Source organism: Gymnoscopelus braueri (assembly GCF_963280865.1).
Source record: "Gymnoscopelus braueri genome assembly, chromosome: 10".
Taxonomy (NCBI): domain Eukaryota; kingdom Metazoa; phylum Chordata; class Actinopteri; order Myctophiformes; family Myctophidae; genus Gymnoscopelus; species Gymnoscopelus braueri.
The window spans coordinates 9,274,403-9,293,737 of NC_137611.1; the positions used below are offsets into that span (position 1 = coordinate 9,274,403).

General features: G+C 40.8%; 1 protein-coding gene across 1 annotated transcript in view; it reads right to left on the minus strand.

Annotated features, from left to right (window-relative positions):
• Positions 1-15,280, minus strand: part of LOC308093012 (uncharacterized protein) — a 151,202-nt gene extending 135,922 nt beyond the window's left edge. Inside the window, exon 1 of the mRNA XM_080439200.1 lies at positions 14,968-15,280. Coding sequence (XP_080295326.1) covers positions 14,968-15,067 — 100 coding nt within the window. The 5' untranslated portion in view covers positions 15,068-15,280. The remainder of the gene's footprint in view (positions 1-14,967) is intronic.
• Positions 15,281-19,335: the final 4,055 nt, after the last annotated feature.

Genomic DNA, 19,335 nt, shown 5'->3' on the forward strand with positions numbered 1-19,335 from the left:
CACCCGTCCGTGCGTGTGTGTATCCCTCTGAGAACACCTAACATTGGTCAAGCAAAGGCGCAGAAGGCCAAAGCTAAGAAAGCATACTCATCTACAACAGTAACACAGAAGAGGACTATAGAGTTGAATTGATCCCACAACAAGGCCGAAGTCTTAATACTGTAACAATTGGCCACCTTGATCAAATACATTATGTAGCACTAGAGAAAATTGATATAGATCAAACACACCAATCAACTGCTGAAACTGTTCAAGACAATGAAGATGACGAAGACAGACAAGCATTTGAACAAACCAGTCAATTACGAGGACTCCCATATGACACATTGCTTCAAGAAGAATTTTTTTTAGATGCAGACACTACATATTCAGTCGCCCCTGCAGAACACCAAAAACCACGCGCATTCTACCAAGACGACCCGTTCTACCAAGACGACCCGTTCTACCAAGACGACCCGTGCTATTAAAATAGCACGGGTTTGCTGGCGGAGACTTGTGCTCCGAGGAGCACATTTTCTAGTTACACTGTGTTATGAGCAGATTATAATGCATTAAAGGAGAATTCCGGACATTTTAAGTGTTATCTTTGATGTGTCGTTACTCACCTACCGACGTAAAAAGTGGCGTTATTTTTTTTCATGCGCTGAAACTTCCTGAGAGGCTACCGCTAACGCCGAACGATTTAACACTGGTTGCTTGTTTCTTTCCAGAACCTGGCAACTTGGTGTTGCCAGGTAGAGAAACAAGCAACCAGTGTTAAATCGTTCGGCGTTAGCGGTAGCCTCTCAGGAACTTTCAGCGCATGTTTGACTATCATGAGACTCTACAATGAGTAGTAGTAGAGAAAAAAATAACTTTGCATCGGTTATAATAGACGAATTTCCCTAAGCCACGCGCTCCCATTATGACAACGGAGGGGGTTGAAAAAATGACGACAGGGGAATCTCTGGAAAAAAACAACGCCACTTTTTACGTCGGTAGGTGAGTAACGACACATCAAAGATAACACTTAAAATGTCCGGAATTCTCCTTTAAGTAGGCCTGAGATTAAAATGCATTATAAACAAATATACAGACAGTAGATCTATATACAGACCATTATAGATGAGTTTTGTAAATCAATGGAGATTAAAGGAGATTAAAGATGATCTTTTTGTACAAACATGTCATTTTTTGGTGGTTTTGTTGACCTTGGCGTAGAGGTCGTTAGAAGAACGAGATTTAACGGTAGCATATGTCACCTTATCTTCATCATCATCATCATCATCATCATCATCATCATCATCATCATCATCATCATGTGTCTTGGCTCCTCCCACAGCAGCCTTTGTCTGATTGGTGTGGACGACAGACGCGTAGGTCAGACTGTCATCGGTGTTGATCTGATTGGTTGACGGACCGGGGTGGCTCGCTGTTGTTGTGCTCTGATTGGTTGAGTTCAGGGGAATGTCATGGGTGGGCGTGTTCTTCCTCTTGACAACGAAGCAGATCACCAGTGTTGTTGCCATGACTACAACCACAACCACAACAACAATCACCACAGGGATGGTGACACCACTCTCGTTCTGGTCTGGTGCTGTGGAGAGGAGAGGAGGGTCACTTTTTACACTTTGACACTAAACTGAGATGATAGTTTTATCAGCTCGCAGGGCTGATCAGTGAACAGGCCCTGCAACACTTTGACACTTTTGCAACACTTTTGCAACACTTTTGCAACACTTTTGCAACACTTTCTCAACACTTTTTCCTACGGCCAGCCAATGAGTGCTCAATGCCTTCTCAGAATACGGCATCTAAATGGGACTAAACACGGCTACAAATTCACGCCCACAATTGAGACTGCGCTCCCATTCAGGGTAAGGGAAAATGGTGTACTGCAGCTGTCAATGCAATCCATATAAGAGGCATCATACAATACCGTAGTTTTACTTCTTGACTACTGAGGCTATATAGCAATTTTTTTGTTCTAAGAAAAGAGTGCCATATGTTTGATTTGTCCTTTTTAATGTGACATACCTACCATCTCAATATACAACCTACAATATACTATAATATACTCCATCAGTGTATCTAAAGTGCTAGCATCGGAAATCTCAAGTTTAAGTGGCCGCATGGTATATATGTTACAGGGAAAATGGCATTCCAGGGAAATTGAAAGGGGTACGCTTGTTTTCATGCCCCTCATGCAATTCTGTAGAATCAACGCTAGAGGGCAATGCAAGCCAGACATGAGCCCCACACCACACACGCACGCATGCACAAACCAGCACGCACACACGCATGCGCACACGCGCGCGTGTACACACATACACACACACACACACACACACACACACACACACACACACACACACACTCTCCAGGGGGCGGGCCTGGCGGGCTATGTTAGTGCAGTGAGTGGCACTTGGGGCAAACGCAGTCCCCACACAACATCATTTACGATTCTGTGCCTATCGGTACATAACTCGGACGGCGCTTAAGTCGACTAGCAGACCATCGGCAGGTCGTCGCGGGCACTCGCGCCTGGAGGCGCTCGGGCGCGACTCCTCTGCCTCAAGGTCTGCTAAGTCGGAGCGCCTTCCGTCATGGTCCAAAACTATACTTTATCAGCGAAAAAAAAGTAGTCCGCGGTTGTTTGAAAAAGTAATGTCCCAAGCTGGAGTCAAACCCCGGCTCCCAGTGGTAGTGGGTGGGGAGTCCAATGATTATCGAAGTGCGCCACTGAGGCTTGTACTAGTGGTGCAAGTAACAAAGTAGATTTACTCAAGTACAATTTTGAGGTATTCGTACTTTACTTGAGTATTTCTCTCATATTATCCATTTTATTTTCAGCGTTTCCCTAGCGTAGCTTCCTGGTTAGTATGTTGTTGTTGTGGTCGTCGTCCTCGCATCAAAGCCCCGCCTCGCAGCACCACCCCGTGCCTATAAAACAAGCGCTCCCCTGTCAATTTCCCTGGAATGCCATTTTCCCTGTGACATATACGTCACGGACGCATCCCTTGAGGTTTTCAATACCAAGATAAGTTTGTGACGCTCATGTATCGTTTTTATAGGCTATTTATTTTTGGAAAATTATCCAAACAGTGCCATGCAAGACTTATCTTGTATTAATACTAACCTAGAGAATTCACTAGGTAGTTGAAAATGTCGGGATATGTCACCCACATATATATTTCCCCAGCTACATTCAGGCAAGTTAATACAACAACTCTAAAAACACGTTTTAATTCAACATGTACTTTTGTAGGTAGAACATTAATATAAGCCTGTGACATGTTCAAAAATTGTCGGGATCGGGATGTAGAATTGAGAATTCCTCTTCAAAGTCGGCGCTCGTAAAGACAGTGATGCCACTGAAATGCGACTATACTTCTGTCTGCCGTCTCCCCTCTGCTCTGTTAACATAATGGGTAACTTATTCAAGTGGTACAATAAATGTGAAACACAGATCATAATGGTGCGGCCACACAGTGTTGGCAAGCAGCCGCAAAAGATCGCAAGCCCATGCGGCACTTCCGAACATTTATGCAAGGTGTTAAAACTGTGTTAAAACTGACCCCATATTACATTACAACTGACACAACACAACTGTAATGTGGTTCGCTTGTATGTGGAGTCAGTTATTATAATATATATATTTTTACACACTTTTCTTCCCAATGTAGTCGTTATGCCAATTGATTGGTCCCCACACACACATTTCTGTGTGTAGTGAGTGACTGCTGTTGTATTCTACTGACTCACCTGCCAGTGAGGAGCCCCCCAACGGGAGGACGTATAGAGCCTCCGGCCTCTGTTCTGTCCCACTGTTTCCTCTGGGGATGTTCAGTACAGACAGATAAATATGTCGATCGTGTGGGAAATTATTCACAAATTGTCGACAGGTATAACGACCAGCATCTTCAGCTGTGATGTCTTTAACAGTCAGAGAGCAGTTAGACTCCAAACTCATTCTGTTTGCTTTAGATTGAGTTGGTTCACTTTTAATCTTACCATTCTCAGCCACAACATCAACAGACAAAATTGAAAATGTTTCTTTATAAAGCCACGTAGTTGATTTACAGCCAGTATCATCAGGTAACATGTTGTTACATCTCAGATTGACAGTATCTCCAGATCTTCTGTAGAGGTAAACAGAGTCCTGGTGAGTTTTGACTCCAAGCAGCAGACTGAAAAACAACTGAATCCATTTGATCCCAGACATTCTGAACTGTCTGTCTGTCTGTCTGTCTGTCTGTCTGTCTGTCTGTCTGTCTGTCTGTCTGTCTGTCTGTCTGTCTGTCTGTCTCAGTGTGTGACACTGAGGCTGACTGGAGAGCAGCATTAGATTTGGTTGCAGTCAGTTCCTCTTTCAGTTACATGTCGTTATGCAGAGAGTTTCCTGTGAAAACGTTCAGTTTACATGTAGAATAGACTTTAATGTCTCTTATAAGTTCTAAGCCTGAACAGAACATAATTGAGTGTTTATTGTACTGTATATAGGCTCTAGTCTATGGTCTTTGTTATAGACTTCATATGGCCCAACCTTCCATATTCAAAATGGTAAATGTATAGGCTATAGATACTTTATCCAAAGTGCTTTACAATGGCCACAGTTACATGGACATCATGTATTCATTCAGAATGAACTCATTCCGAATAGAGGAATCTGATCCACTCACCTGTTTACATGGGACCTGAATAAAAGTATTCCTCGTTTACATGACCAAAGCATTCATTCGGAATATAACTTTTGACATGCGCAAAGTGGTTCCCGCCTACGCCCGGGCATGGACCAGGGGCCACTACCCAGAGCAGAGCTTCCCCTGGTGGGCATGGGAGGAGGCAATAGCCCCCTTGTGCCTCCGCGGCGGAGGTCTGTCGGTCGTAGGCAGGCCGGTAAGCAACGCACCGACTCCTGGCCAGGCAGCGTCGTATGCGGTGCAAGCCTGTGTTCCTTTGTTATCGCCGTTTTAATGCAAAAGTAGCAGATCTACAAGTTCAGACCAGTTTCTTTTTTTGTATTGGTACCAGACACTGTAAAACGTAGGCTAGCCTATACGATTTGTCACATTTCTCATGTAGGTACGATGACGTCATCGCGCATTCGCACATGGTCATTATAATAATAAATAATAATACACAAACACCGGACCGCTCATGGTCATTATAATAATAAATGGAGAAAGAGAGAGAGAGCAACACTACAGTCTATGAAACAAGGCACGCTCATTTATGGCAAAAGTACAAAAGTATTGGCATCAAAATATACTTAAGTAGAAAGTATAAGCTACCCATTATGCCGAGTTTCACGTTTTTCTTGTATTATTATGAAAAAGCTTTGAAACATGCTGTAACTCATTCACTGTGACGAAAACCCTCTTTCTGTGCCGAGTAGCGCGCGGAGCGCACACGGGTTGAATGCGGGGTCTGTCGCCCTAAAACACAATCGCCCCGGGTCAAAATCCAGCGACCATGGCTCAAAAGGTGCGTGGGGCGGGGTGTTTTGGGACGACCGTTCCGGCTGCCAATGTAATGAATTGATGAAGTAAAACTCATCTGTTTTCGCTGCAGCTGCGCCCTAATAATGTTGTTTTCATTTATTTTTGTTCACGTATGCTATTAAAGGTAGGGTAAGTGATATTTTTGGGTTAAAACAAAAAGTATTTTGTTAAAAGGTTAAAATACTATATTCTGATTGTAATCATTGCTATAGAGTGTTTTTTCAGTAACAGATGTCTCCCTGTCTCTCCAGCTCTTTAATAAACAGAAAATAAATTTTTCGGTAGGTGTCAAAATCTCAGCCAATCAGGAGAAAGTACCCATTTTTAAGCTTAATTTGTATAGTGATCCAGTTCCAATTTTGCATGCTCATTTCTTAGTGTCATCACTTCCAATTTCACTTGTTTAATCTGTATCCTGATTGAGTTCTCTGTCCTGGTTGGATAAAATTGGAAATGAAACTGAAACTGAAACGAAAATGCATTTTCTGTTTAATAAAGAGGTGGAGAGACAAGGAGACTCCTAATACTGAACAAACACTCTATAGCAATGAGTACTATCAGAATATAGAGCTATTTAACAATTATTTTAACCAACACAAATCACTTACCCTACCTTTAAAGTAATGCAGCTATTGCAGTATTGGGCCTTAACATGTGATTAAAATGTATATGTATTTGGCCCCTCATATATAAAATAAATAAAAGTAATAAAATAAAATCTGATTTAAAATTGAAACTTGCAGCTGATCAATGCGTTTCTGCGTTTACGTGTGGACAGGGATTAAAAAAAATAAATCTTTGTCATGTGGCCAGGGATTCTTTTTAAAAACTGAGGACTAAAATACCCGTTTAGAAAAAGGCTTATTAAATGACGCTATAAATAGAATCATTCATTTTATCCCGCAGGAGCGAGCGCTTCTCAGCACCAACCGTGGCCGAATTAGAGATTTGATAGGTCATTTTTGGACAATTCTGACAGCACTACTAAGCACGGACATGCGCAAAGGAATGCATTTATTCCAAACAGAGAGGAGCGTTCGGAATAAAGTGTTTACATGGTCAATTCCGATTGGTATATCCTGATTCAAACGGTCTATACCACCCCTCCAAACCTGAATGAAAATTAATTCGGGTCAGACTGGAATGGAATATTCTATTCCAATTGAGGTGTTTACATGAGCATTTCTATTCTGAATGAATTCATCCATTCATTCATTCATTCATTCCGAATAGAAGTGTATTCATTCCGAATGAAACTGTCCATGTAACAGCAATGATAACACTGGCCAGGTGCTCCCAATGCACCTGATTGGCACCTCAAATTACTCAGTTTACAGAACCTGTGAGAAAACAAAGACAGACAGGGGAATAGGCCTGGATATTTAGTAAATTATTTTGAAAAATGTTAGATGTTTTGGTGAAATGTGTTATTTATTTATTTTTGAAAATCTTTGGAAATAACAAACAAAATGTAGGCGGAATCAGAAACGGTGCTGTACCCAAAAATAATCAAGTGAAAAAGAAGGGAATGTCCGCACACGATAAACTGGTCTCCCGTCTTTATTTATTTAAACAAAAAGAATGAACAACGTTTCGCCCGTGTAAGGCTTCATCCGGTCGAATCTGATGAAGCCTTACACGGGCAAAACATTTATTTAACCAAAAACGTTGTTTTTGGTTAAATAAATGTTTACTTGCGACCCATAACAATGGGTCCCTATATCCACAGTTTACTTTGGGAAACAGTGTTTTAGGCAGTGCAACCCTCCTACACTCCAGCTTGGTTGATGCACCCAATCCTTTAAGATGAAAGAGAAACAACCTATTTATATCCACATTAAAGGCATCAAGATGAATCATGCATAATGATATTCAATACCAATATTCCAGAGAGCAGGACAATGAGCTCTCACGTTTCAATGAAACTGAAACTACACTGAAACAAAGTTATGCAGAAACTATCACTTTTAAAGAGCAAGAAGATGGGTGAAGGCAAGGATTGGTTCATTGATTGATTGAATGCTTTATTAAAAGTTGCAACAAGTAGTACAAAAGTACAATTATGCAATAAATGCTAATATGAAAACACAAAAAGCCCTTGATGGCTTTTTTCCATTGTGGTCCTTTGTATTCAATTCATCATCAAGACAAACATACCAGACATACAATAAAATAAATCATCATCAATACCAGCATCAATAAAAGGTAAAAACTGAAGCTAGAAGACGTCCTGTTGTGACACACAAGCTTGTTGACAGAGACTCATCATCAGAGAAGATGGGGGAAATGCTGTCATAACTTTAGCCATATTAAAGATTTTTCAATTCTTTATAACTAAATTACAGCTGAGGAGCTTTTTTTTTAAAAAATACATATATATATATTCCACTTGAAAACACGACAGTAGCAATGACGTAATTATTACAACTATGAAACCACCATTAATATCTTTCTCTCACAGATCCCATATAAACAGCTCGAGTACCCCAAAGGGTGCATGATGCACCCCACTTTGGGAATCCCTGAAATATAGGTAATTAAAAATGCTTAATTCTGTGTTATGATTACTGTTAAAGCATTATGACAATTTACGTGTGCTTATAACTATAATTACACTGTGTTATGAGCAGATTATAATACATTAAGTATAGACCTGAGTTTATAATACATTATAAACATGGGTTTGAATCCATGTTATAGACACCCAGTAGATCTACAGTATATACAGACCATAATAGAAGAGTTTTGCAAGTCATTGGAGATTAACCTTTTTTACGAAAAAATAAATGTCATTTATTGGTGGTTTTGTTGACCTTGGCGTGGAGGTCGTTTGAAGAACCAGTTTAATAGTAGAGTAAGTCACCTTATCTTCATCATCATGTGTCTTGGCTCCTCCCACTGCAGCCCTCGTCTGATTGGTGTGGACAACAGACACGTAGGTCAGACTGTCATCAATCTGATTGGCTGATAGACTGAGGCGGCTCGCTGTTGTTGTGCTCTAATTGGTTAAGCTCAGGGGAATGTCATTGGTGGGCGTGTTCTTCCTCTTGACAACGAAGTAGACCACCAATGCTGTTGTTGCCATGACTACAACCACAACCACCACAACAATCACCCTGACGATGGCGACAACACTCTCGTTCTGATCTGGTGCTGTGGAGAGGAGAGGACGGTCCGTTGTTACGCTTTGACACTAGTCTCACGTAGCCAGACAACTATTCCACAATCTCCCAATGCTATGACCGGAAGCATTTGAAAATTGTGGGAAGCAACTACTTTGTCATTAAACTGAGCTGGTGATTTATTTAAACATTAAATGTATAAATGATATTTGTATACGTTAAATTAACCCGACTTTTCTTTGTAGAAGCACCATGTTAAAACTGACCCCATATTACATTACAACTGACACAACACCACTGTAATGTGAGTCAGTTAATGCAGGGTCAGTTTTAATGTAATGTGGGTCAGTTGTATGTTGAGTCAGTTAATGCAGGGTCAGTTTTAATGTAATGTGGGTCAGTTGTGGTGTCCAACACACAACTCCTCTCCTACCTGGTGGTTGTTGGGTGGTAGAGACAGTGGTCTGTGAATCAACAGGTCGTTGTTGGGTGGTAGAGACAGTGGACAGTGAATCAGGTGGTGTTCCAGTGGTCGTCTTCAAGTCTCCTGGGAAGTCAATGAATGTCCGCACTTTGTTGCTGACAGTCACCTGACATCTGACTTTCATCAGGTTGTTGTTGATGGTCAGAGTGGTAGAACATCCAGGCTTGTTGTTTTTTATCAGGGTACTATCCTCCTTCAGCCAGCTCAGCGTAGCACAGCTTATATCAGGTTCAAACAGAGAGCATGTTAATGTCTGTTCTGTCCCACTGTTTCCTCTGGTGATGTTCAGTACAGACAGATACAACCGTCGATCGTGTCTTCTATTCTCAAATCGTCGACAGGTATAACGACCAACATCTTCAGCTGTGATGTCTTTTACAGTCAGAGAGCAGTTAGACTCCAAACTCATTCTGTTTGCTTTAGATGATGAGTTTAGTTTACTCATTTGAATGAAACCCTTCTCAGCCACAACACCAGGAGTGGGTGAATATTTATCTTCATAAAGCCATGTAGTTGATTTACAGCCAGGATCATCAGGTAACATGTTACATGGCAGATTGACAGTATCTCCAGATCTTGTGTAGAGTTCAACAACGTTCTGTAGGTGAGTTTTGTCGACTCCAAGCAGCAGAATTAACAACTGAATCCATTTGATCCCTGACATTCTGATCTGAACTGTCTGTCTGTCTGTCTGTCTGTCTGTCTGTCAGTCTGTCTGTCTCAGTGTGTGTCAGTGAGGCTGACTGGATAGCAGCATTAGTTTTTAATGGTGCAAAATCAACGTTTGGACCGGATACAGATCTTCTTCCTGAAACAAGCAGGGTGACGTCTTTCTTTTTAAGTCTTCTGCACTCTGCAGCACCTCAGCTATATTGATGTGTGCCCTTCATTGCTTGTTGGTTTACAAGTTCCTGTGGAAACGTAATAGACTTGTCTCTTATGGGCTCTAAGCCTGAACAGAAAATACGTGTGTGTGTTTATTGTATACACATTATGGTCTTTGTAATGCATAGACTTCATATGGCCCAGGGTTAGGCTTCCATATCATATCAAGATGGTCAAATAAGTGGTGGATTTATACAGCACCTTTATCCAAAGTGCTTTACAACGTGCATTACATTAACCCATTCATTCACACACACACACACACACACACGCAGGCACGCACGCACGCACAGCAAAGGACAGACACACAGCAAAGGACAGACACACAGCAGAGGACACACACACACACACACACACACACACACACACACACACACACACACACACACACACACACACACACACACACACACACACACACACACACACACACACACACACACACACACACACACACACACACAGCAGAGGACAGGGGTACCAAGGGAGGGTTCAGTGACCTAAGAATGTTGACTGTTTAATATGATAAAAAGGAACTAGCAGGATAACAGTCGTGGGTGTGACGTGCATGAGTTAGAGGTGTTATAACCATGACCCAAAAACACTTTAAACCTCTCGCTCCCATATGTCTCAGAGACACTGAGAAACTACTGCTGTGTGTTGTTAACAGAACCTCCGTTCCTCAATATGGTGGAACATTGACTGTATATTTATTTCATTTCTTTGTAGACCTATTAATCCCACAGTGTGTAGCTACCTACTGTAGCCAAGACCACTGCTTCTCAACGTGTGGTCGGGGGACCACAGGGTCCAAATGGATGTTTAGGGGCCTGTAACTCTGAGAGTGTACAAATGGAACTAAATGGACCCGTAAGGGAGTTAAATACTGTAAATACTGTACAGAGGATTTTACAACAACTTTCCCTGCTATTAATGTTATAGTAGACACATGAAGACAAAACATTTATACAAGAAAAAACCTCTCATGTTGAGCATTGAGTTGCAACAAATGTAGTAAAATTGCATATGTAATATACAGTGCTGATTCCACCAGTAGTCAGAGCTATGCTAACAGACAGTCACACAAAGCCTTTGGGCCAAACAGAATGATAACAACCTACAAACTGGAGTGATGGAGCTGTCAGGCCCTGAGAAGAGGTGTAATATAACTGAAAATAAGTTTTTGAATGGAAATGTTTGAAATCTTTTGATTTAATTATTATTATTACTAATATTATTATTGTTATATATATACATATTTTTTGTGATCACAAACATCACATTTGTAGGACTTCAGTAGCTACTGTAATGCACTGTGTCAGCTGGCCAGTAGAGGGCAGCAGACCCCCATAGTCACTAGAGCTCAGTCCAGCTGAACAGCAGATGTACAGAGACATGCTACAGTACTGCTATATACTATACCACACAAAAAGATGCATTTAAAAAAATGTATTTATGAAATTATTTTGAAAAATGTTTGAATTCTTCGTGAAAAATAAACAAAACATTACATTTATTTATATTTGAAAATATTTTTTAATAGCAAACAAAATGTAGGAAAGGGGGGAAAATGATACATACTAGCGAGCCGCGACCCATAAAACTGGTTCAGCGAACCCAAAAAAGGGAAAGAGTGTTTTAGCCAATCGGAATGGAATCTGAAAAGCTCTACAGAGATAATGTTTGTTTGATTGATTGATTGATTGATTGATTGATTGATTGATGTACTTTATTTAGTAAGACATGAGAAACGGTACATGGAAGTACAATGCACAATACAAGGTCTACTAAACTGGATAACTCATAAAAGCACTAAGCTTGTTTTGTGTTCCCACGCACACAAATCATGATGACATATAAGAGACAGACAGATATACAGAATGTCATACGATCAGCTTACACTTACAGGTTACTGGTAGGAAACATAAGAAATATGTACAAGAAAAAAGTTCGGGAAAGGGGGGGGGGGGCTAGGTTAAGACTTTGACAGGGGCCAGCTTGGAATTGCAGCCTCCTGAAGGTGTTTCTTTAGGGCAGTTTTGAAAGTGATTAGGGTTTTACACTCCTTTAGTCAATTTGGTAGGGCATTCCACATTTTTGTTGTATAGCATGAGAACGAGTTCATTCCCTTTGTTGTGCCAAATCTGGGTTGAACATGATCCGTGGAGCTGCCTCTGGTGTTGTGATCGTGGACTTTACGTTTTTGAAGTATTTTGACAGGTACAGAGGGGGATCCCAATGTTGTGTCGTATCTTGTAGAACACGTCCAATGCAAGTTGCTGTACTCTGTCCTCAACCCTGAGCCATCCAACCCCAGCAAAATGAGCAGGGGTTAGATGGGTTGTGTGTTTGAGGCCAAGAAGTAGCCTTACTGGTTTGTTTTGGGATGTTTGGAGCCTTATTATTAAGGCCTTGATGGTGTTGTGATACCATGAGGTCATCGAAATGACCTTTTATGAGGGCCCCTGCAAGAATCTTCCATGTATTCTTACTGACTACAGGGGAGATCCTATACAAAAAGCATGTTCTTTGGTTGACCTTTTTGATCACTCTTTCGGCCATTTTATCACCGGAGAGGTTTGCCTCCAAGATGGAACCCAGGTAGGTAATTTCCTCCTTTCTTGAGATAACATCATCACTCGCTTTGATTGTGAAGCTCTCAGCCTGGCTAAGGTTAGAAGAGAATGGATTCAGTTTTTCCCAGGTGTAATGATAGTTTGTTGTCAGCGAGCCAGATGCGGATCGTGTCGAGTTCAAAGCTGAGAGTTTTCTCAACCTGCAGCCTGTCCCTGTCCGAGACCAGCAGAGCCGAGTCATGTACAGATTTGTGTGAGTTTTCTGGATCAGGGCCCACTCGAATATCTTAAAAGCGTTCGCGGGATACCCATCTGACCACTTAAAGGACCACTTCACCCATTTTCCACCCATCTTAGCATTTTGAGATTTTCACAAATGTAAAGTGCATTATAAATAAAATCCATTATTATTATTATTATCTTCGTATAATTGGTCCTCACTAATGCTCATTATAATATGGTTTTGTCTATTCACTCTGTGTCTCAGAGGAGGGCTGTGGACAGTTCAGAAACCTGTGACATCATTGGTAGAAAGCTATACAGACAGTAGATCTATATACAGACCATAATAGAAGCGTTTTGTAAGCATTTCCTAAAAGAGATTAAAAGAGTAGTTCACCAAAAAAAATACTTATTTTCTATCAATTACACACCCCAAGAAGCACTGAATTCATGGAGACTTTTTTGTTTTTGTCGCATTCCTGAGAGAATAATTTGATTACCGGCATAAAGATGCTAATGTATCCGGTAGGAGACACAAAGGAGAGACCGCCGGCCATCAAATTATCTGCTTAGGAATGCGACAAAAACAATTCAATGCTTCATGGGGTGAGTAATTGATATAAAATAAGTATTTTTTGGGGGTGAACTACTAACATTTACTTTTTGAACATGTCATTTATTGATGGTTTTGTTGACCTTGGCGTAGAGGTCGTTTGAAGAACGAGATTTAACGGTAGCGTAGGTCACCTTATCTTCATCATCATCATGTGTCTTGGCTCCTCCCACAGTAGCCCTCGCCTGATTGGTGTGGACGACAGATGCGTAGGTCAGAGTGTCATCGGTGTCTATCTGATTGGTTGACGGACCGGGGCGGCTCGCTGTTGTTGTGCTCTGATTGGTTGAGGTCAGGGGAACTTCATCGGTGGGCGTGTTCTTTCTCTTGACAACGAAGCAGATCACCAGTGCTGTTGCCATGACTACAACCACAACCACCACAACAATCACCATGGTGATGGTGACACCACTCTTGTTCAGGCCTGGTGCTGTAGAGAGGAGAGGAGGGTCACTTTTTACATGTTGACACTAAACTGAGCTGATAGTTTTATCAGCTCGCAGGACTGAGCAGTGAACAGGCGCTGCAACACTTTGACACTTTTGCAACACTTTTGCAACACTTTCGCAACACTTTCTCAACACTTTTTCCTACGGCCAGCCAATGAGTGCTCAATGTCTTCTCAGAATATGGCATCTAAATGGTACTAAAGGCTACGAATTCACGCCCACAATTGAGACAGCGCTCCCATTCGGGGTAAGGGAAAATGGTGTACTGCAGCTGTCAATGCAATCCATATAAGAGGCATCATACAATACCGTAGTTTTACTTCTTGACTACTGAGGCTATAGCAATTTTTTTTGTTCTAAGAAAAGAGTGCCATATGTTTGATTTGTCCTTTTTAATGTGACATACCTACCATCTCAATATACAACCTACAATATACTATAATATACTCCATCAGTGTATCTAAAGTGCTAGCATCGGAAATCTCAAGTTTAAGTGGCTGCATGGTATATACGTCACGGACGCATCCCTTGAGGTGTCCAATACCAAGATAAGTTTGTGTCTCTCTTGTATCGTTTTTATAGGCTATTTATCTTTGGAAAATTATCCAAACAGTGTCATGCAAGACTTATCTTGTATTAATACTAACCTACAGAATTCACTAGGTAGTTGAAAATGTCGGGATATGTCACCCACATCCCCAGCTACATTCAGGCAAGTTAATACAACAACTCTAAAAACACATGTTTTAATTTATCATGTACCATCTTAGGTAGAACATTAATATAAGCCTGTGACATGTTCAAAAATTATAGACATGGACAAAGTCAGTCGGGATCGGGATGTAGAATTTAGAATTCCCCTCTTCAAAGTCGGCGCTCGTAAAGACAGTGATGCCACTGAAATGCGACTATACTTCTGTCTGCCATCTCCCCTCTGCTCTGTTAATGGGTAACCTATTCAAATGGTAAAATAAATGTGAAACACACATCATAATGGTGCGGTCACACAGTGTCGGCCGCAAAAGATCGCAAGCCCATACGGCACTTCCGACCATTTAGTCAGTTATAATACAGCGTCAGTAGTAATATATTGTGGGTCAGTTGTGTTGTCCAACACAGAACTCCTCTCCTACCTGGTGGAGGGTTGGTTGTTTGTGTCGTCTTCAAGTCTCCTGGGAAGTCAATGAATGTCTTCACTTTGTTGATGATAGTCATCTGACATCTGACCTCCATCAGGTTATTGTTGATGGTCAAAGTGGTAGAACATCCAGACTTGTTGTCTTCTATCAGGGTACCATCCTCCTTCAGCCAGCTCAGCGTAGCACAGCTTATATCATGTTCAAACAGAGAGCATGTTAATGTCTGTTCTGTCCCTCTGTTTCCTCTGATGATGTTCAGTACAGACAGATACAACCGTCGATCGTGTCTTCTATTGTCAAATCGTCGACAGGTATAACGACCAGCATCTTCAGCTGTGATGTCTTTAACAGTCAGAGAGCAGTTAGATTCTAAGCTCATTCTCTTTGCTTTAGATGGGGTTAATTTACTCATTTGAATGAAACCCTTCTCAGCCACAACACCAGGAGAGGGTGAATCCTTTTCTTCATAAAGCCACATAGTTGATTTACAGTCAGGATCATCAGGTAACATGTTGTTACATCTCAGATTCACAGTATCTCCAGATCTTCTGTAGAGGTCAACAACGTTCTGTAGGTGAGTTTTGTCGACTCCAAGCAGCAAAATTAAAAACAACTGAATCGATTTGATCCCAGACATTGTGATCTGAACTTTCTCTCTGAGCTGCTTCCTGAAACGAACAGTGCATCCTCTTTCTTTCTTAATAGACCATTGTCATTACCTCAGCAGTGTTGGTGTGCGTCCTTTTTTGCTAGTGGGTTTGTCATTTCCTCTTTCATTTACTGTAGAGTTTCCTGTGGAATCCTTCAGTTTACAGAATTTATATCTCTTATAGCAGTGGTTCTCAAAATGTTTCATGCCAAGGACCCCCACATTGATATATATCTGACCGTGGACCCCCCATCTGAAATGGTGCCCTGGACACCCCCCATGGAATTTATTCATGAAATTCTTTTGGAAAATGTTTGAATTTGTTGTGAAATCTTTAATATATTTATGGATTTTTGAAAATATTTTGAAATAAACAAAATATAGGAAAGGGAAAAAAGGCATATTTACTCACGACCATTAGAAATCGGTCCGCGACACACGAATGGGTCCTGAGTCCCGAACGACTATTTACTTTGGGAAAACAGTGTTTTAGGCAGTGACCCCCCCCCCTTCTACAAACTGACATGGTTGATGCAGCACCAATCCTTAAGAAAAAGAAAACTAAATAGTCTATTTATATCCACATTATAGGCATCCAGATTAATCATGCATAACGATCATATCAATATTCCAGAGAGCAGCACAATGTGCTTCATATTTTAATTAAACTGAAACTACACTGCAACAAAGTTATGCAGAAACGGCCACTTTTAAACAACAAAGAGGATGTTTGATTGATTGATTGATTGATTGATACTTTATTAAAAGTTGCAGAAAGTACAATTACATGAGCAATGCTAAAAGGATAACACAAACCCTTGATGGCTTGTTTCCATTTTGGTCCTATGTATTCAATTCATCATCAAGACAAACATCCCTATCTACATCCTGTTGTGACTCACATGCTTATTGGCAGAGACAGATTCAGAGAGAATGAGGGAAATACTGTCATCATTTTAGCCTCAGTAAAGATTATTTTTTAAATATTTATTTAAATTACAACTGAATAGCTATTTTGTTATTTTATCTTAAATAAATATGTATATGTTAAATATCCCAGCTGAAAATATTACAGTGTAATGACGTAATTATTACAACCAATTAAACCACCATTCATTTATTTCTCACACAAACCCCCTAGAAACAGCTGGAGCATCCCAAAGGGTGCATGCACCCCACTTTGGGAATCCCTGATATAGGTCATTAAAATGCTTTATTCTGTGTTTTCTGTATTATTTTATGTAACCTTTATTTAACCAGTAAAATTACAAAAAAAAAGGCAAGAGACAAAGTCTCTTTTTCAAGTGTGAACTGGCCAAGAGGCAGAATAAAATTGCACGTCCTTGCCAAACATGCACTACAAAACAAACATCAATACAGGACATCCTCCATGATACACAGCAAATACCTAAAATACCTCCAAAGGTGATACAGTTTAAGTAACATGAATAAAAGCAAATCCTACATCAATAGAATTCAGATGTACAAAATACAAAATGCAAGTGTTGGTATGTGAAAAGGCTCGAACGGCCAAGGCTCCAAAAAGTCCACACTAATGTAGGTTTTTGTATTTTATTTACCTCCAAACGTGCAGAATTATTCACAGTGCAGGCCCGGGCAAAAATAAATAAGACTGGCCACAACAAAGCTCCAAATATGGAATTTAGAAATATACACTTGACAGCTAAATAAATGGAACAAACCAGGAACTTAAGAAACTATAACAAGGAAAACCTTCTACAAAGGTCCTGGTAGCTCTCCCCTGGATGTTGTCATGGCTACAGCTTCAAGCGAAACTGAACCAGTACCCTCACCTGTAGCGTGCCTTTTAAGCAGGTGAGGCAAACCATCCCATGACCCCTAATTGGTAACTCTATATACTCAAACAAGGCTAACTAAGGCCCATGAGATATTTTACACAATTATATCATGATGAAGTAAGTCAAATGTTCATTACAATGTTTCCCATGCGCCAATTCATTCACAGATTATTAACTAAAGCCAAAACATAATACCAACATAAACACACACCCCTCCTCCTCTACAGTGCTTGGCCCATTCCAATCAACAGGATTGCCCGCACTGCAGAGGAGAGACAGGTGACCCCACAAACAATTCAACTTCCCCACACAGTGTCAATCAATAAACATTTAAAAACCCTTTCAGTCACTGAGTGTTAGAATGTCTTCAGACATATAAATATAAGGACACATGCAATACAATACTACTAAATGCTGTTACCAGCCAGCTTGCTGGTAAATGCATTGGGAAGCAGTTGTGCAGTGTCTGCATGCAAAGTTCCTCATTCATGTCTATAGGGCACGGGTTGCCCCGTGACATGGTAGATCTAAGGTAATCCTTTTAAAACTTCTAAAGGAAATTAGTGATGCCGATTTGAGTCTGGTCTGATTGTGATTATTGTTAAAGCATTATGAATATTTACGAGTGCTTAATAACTATAATTACACTGTTTTATGAGAAGATTATAATGCATTAAGTAGGCCTGAGTTTATAATGCATAATAAACATGGGTTTGAACTATGTTATACAGACAGTAGATCTATATACAGACCATAATAGAAGTGTTTTGTAAATCAGTGGAGATTAAAGGAGATTAAAGATTAACTTTGTGTACAAACATGTCATTTATTGGTGGTTTTGTTGACCTTGGCGTAGAGGTCGTTCGAAGAACGAGATTTAACGGTAGCGTAGGTCACCGTATCTTCATCATCATCATCATCATCACCCCTTACATGTTTTAAATGATGAATATCAACTGTTGCCCTCCATGAGGCGGTTTAGAGTCCCAAAACACAAGAAAAACAGGCTAAAGAACTCTTTTTTACACCAGTCTGTTTTGCTTTTAAACCAAAGTCGGTAAACCAAGAGGTTATGTTCTATTGTTCTTGTTTCTGTCTGCTTCTGTGATGTGTGTTGTAATGTACCTTGTGTAATGTATTGTGTAAGTCCTGTCTGTATCTTGAACGGTGACGTCATGGACACAAAGAAAATTTCAGTGAGAGCTGACAATAAAGTTGTATCGTATCGTATCGTATCGTATCGTATCGTATCGTATCGTATCGTATCGTATCGTATCGTATCGTATCATGTGTCTTGGCTCCTCCCATTGAAGAGTGCAGACCTCATCTGATTGGTGTGGATGACAAACGTGTAGGTCAGACTGTCATCAAGATCTATCTGATTGGCTGATAGACAGAGGCGGCATGCTGTTGTTGTGCTCTAATTGGTTGAGGTCAGGGGAATGTCATTGGTGGGCGTGTTCTTCTTCTTGACAACGAAGTAGATCACCAATGCTGTTGTTGCCATGACTACAACCACAACCACCACAACAATCACCCTGACGATGGCGACAACACTCTCGTTCTGGTCTGGTGCTGTGGGGAGGAGAGGACGGTCAGTTTTTACACTTACACTAAACTGAGCTGATATTTTTAAACTGACGCCACACAACTGTAATGTGGTTCACTTATATTCGGAGTCCGGGTAGATGTAAAAACTTCTACACTCAGTTTTTACCCCATTTTCTCCCCAACTTAGCCGTTATGGCAATTCATTCTTCCCCACACACATTTATGTGTGTTGTCACTGCTGTTGTTTCCTGCTGGCTCACCTGCCAGTGAGGAGCCCCCACCAGGAGGACGTAGAGCCTGCGTCCTACTCCTCCTGTAGGAATACATGCAGTGACAGTTATC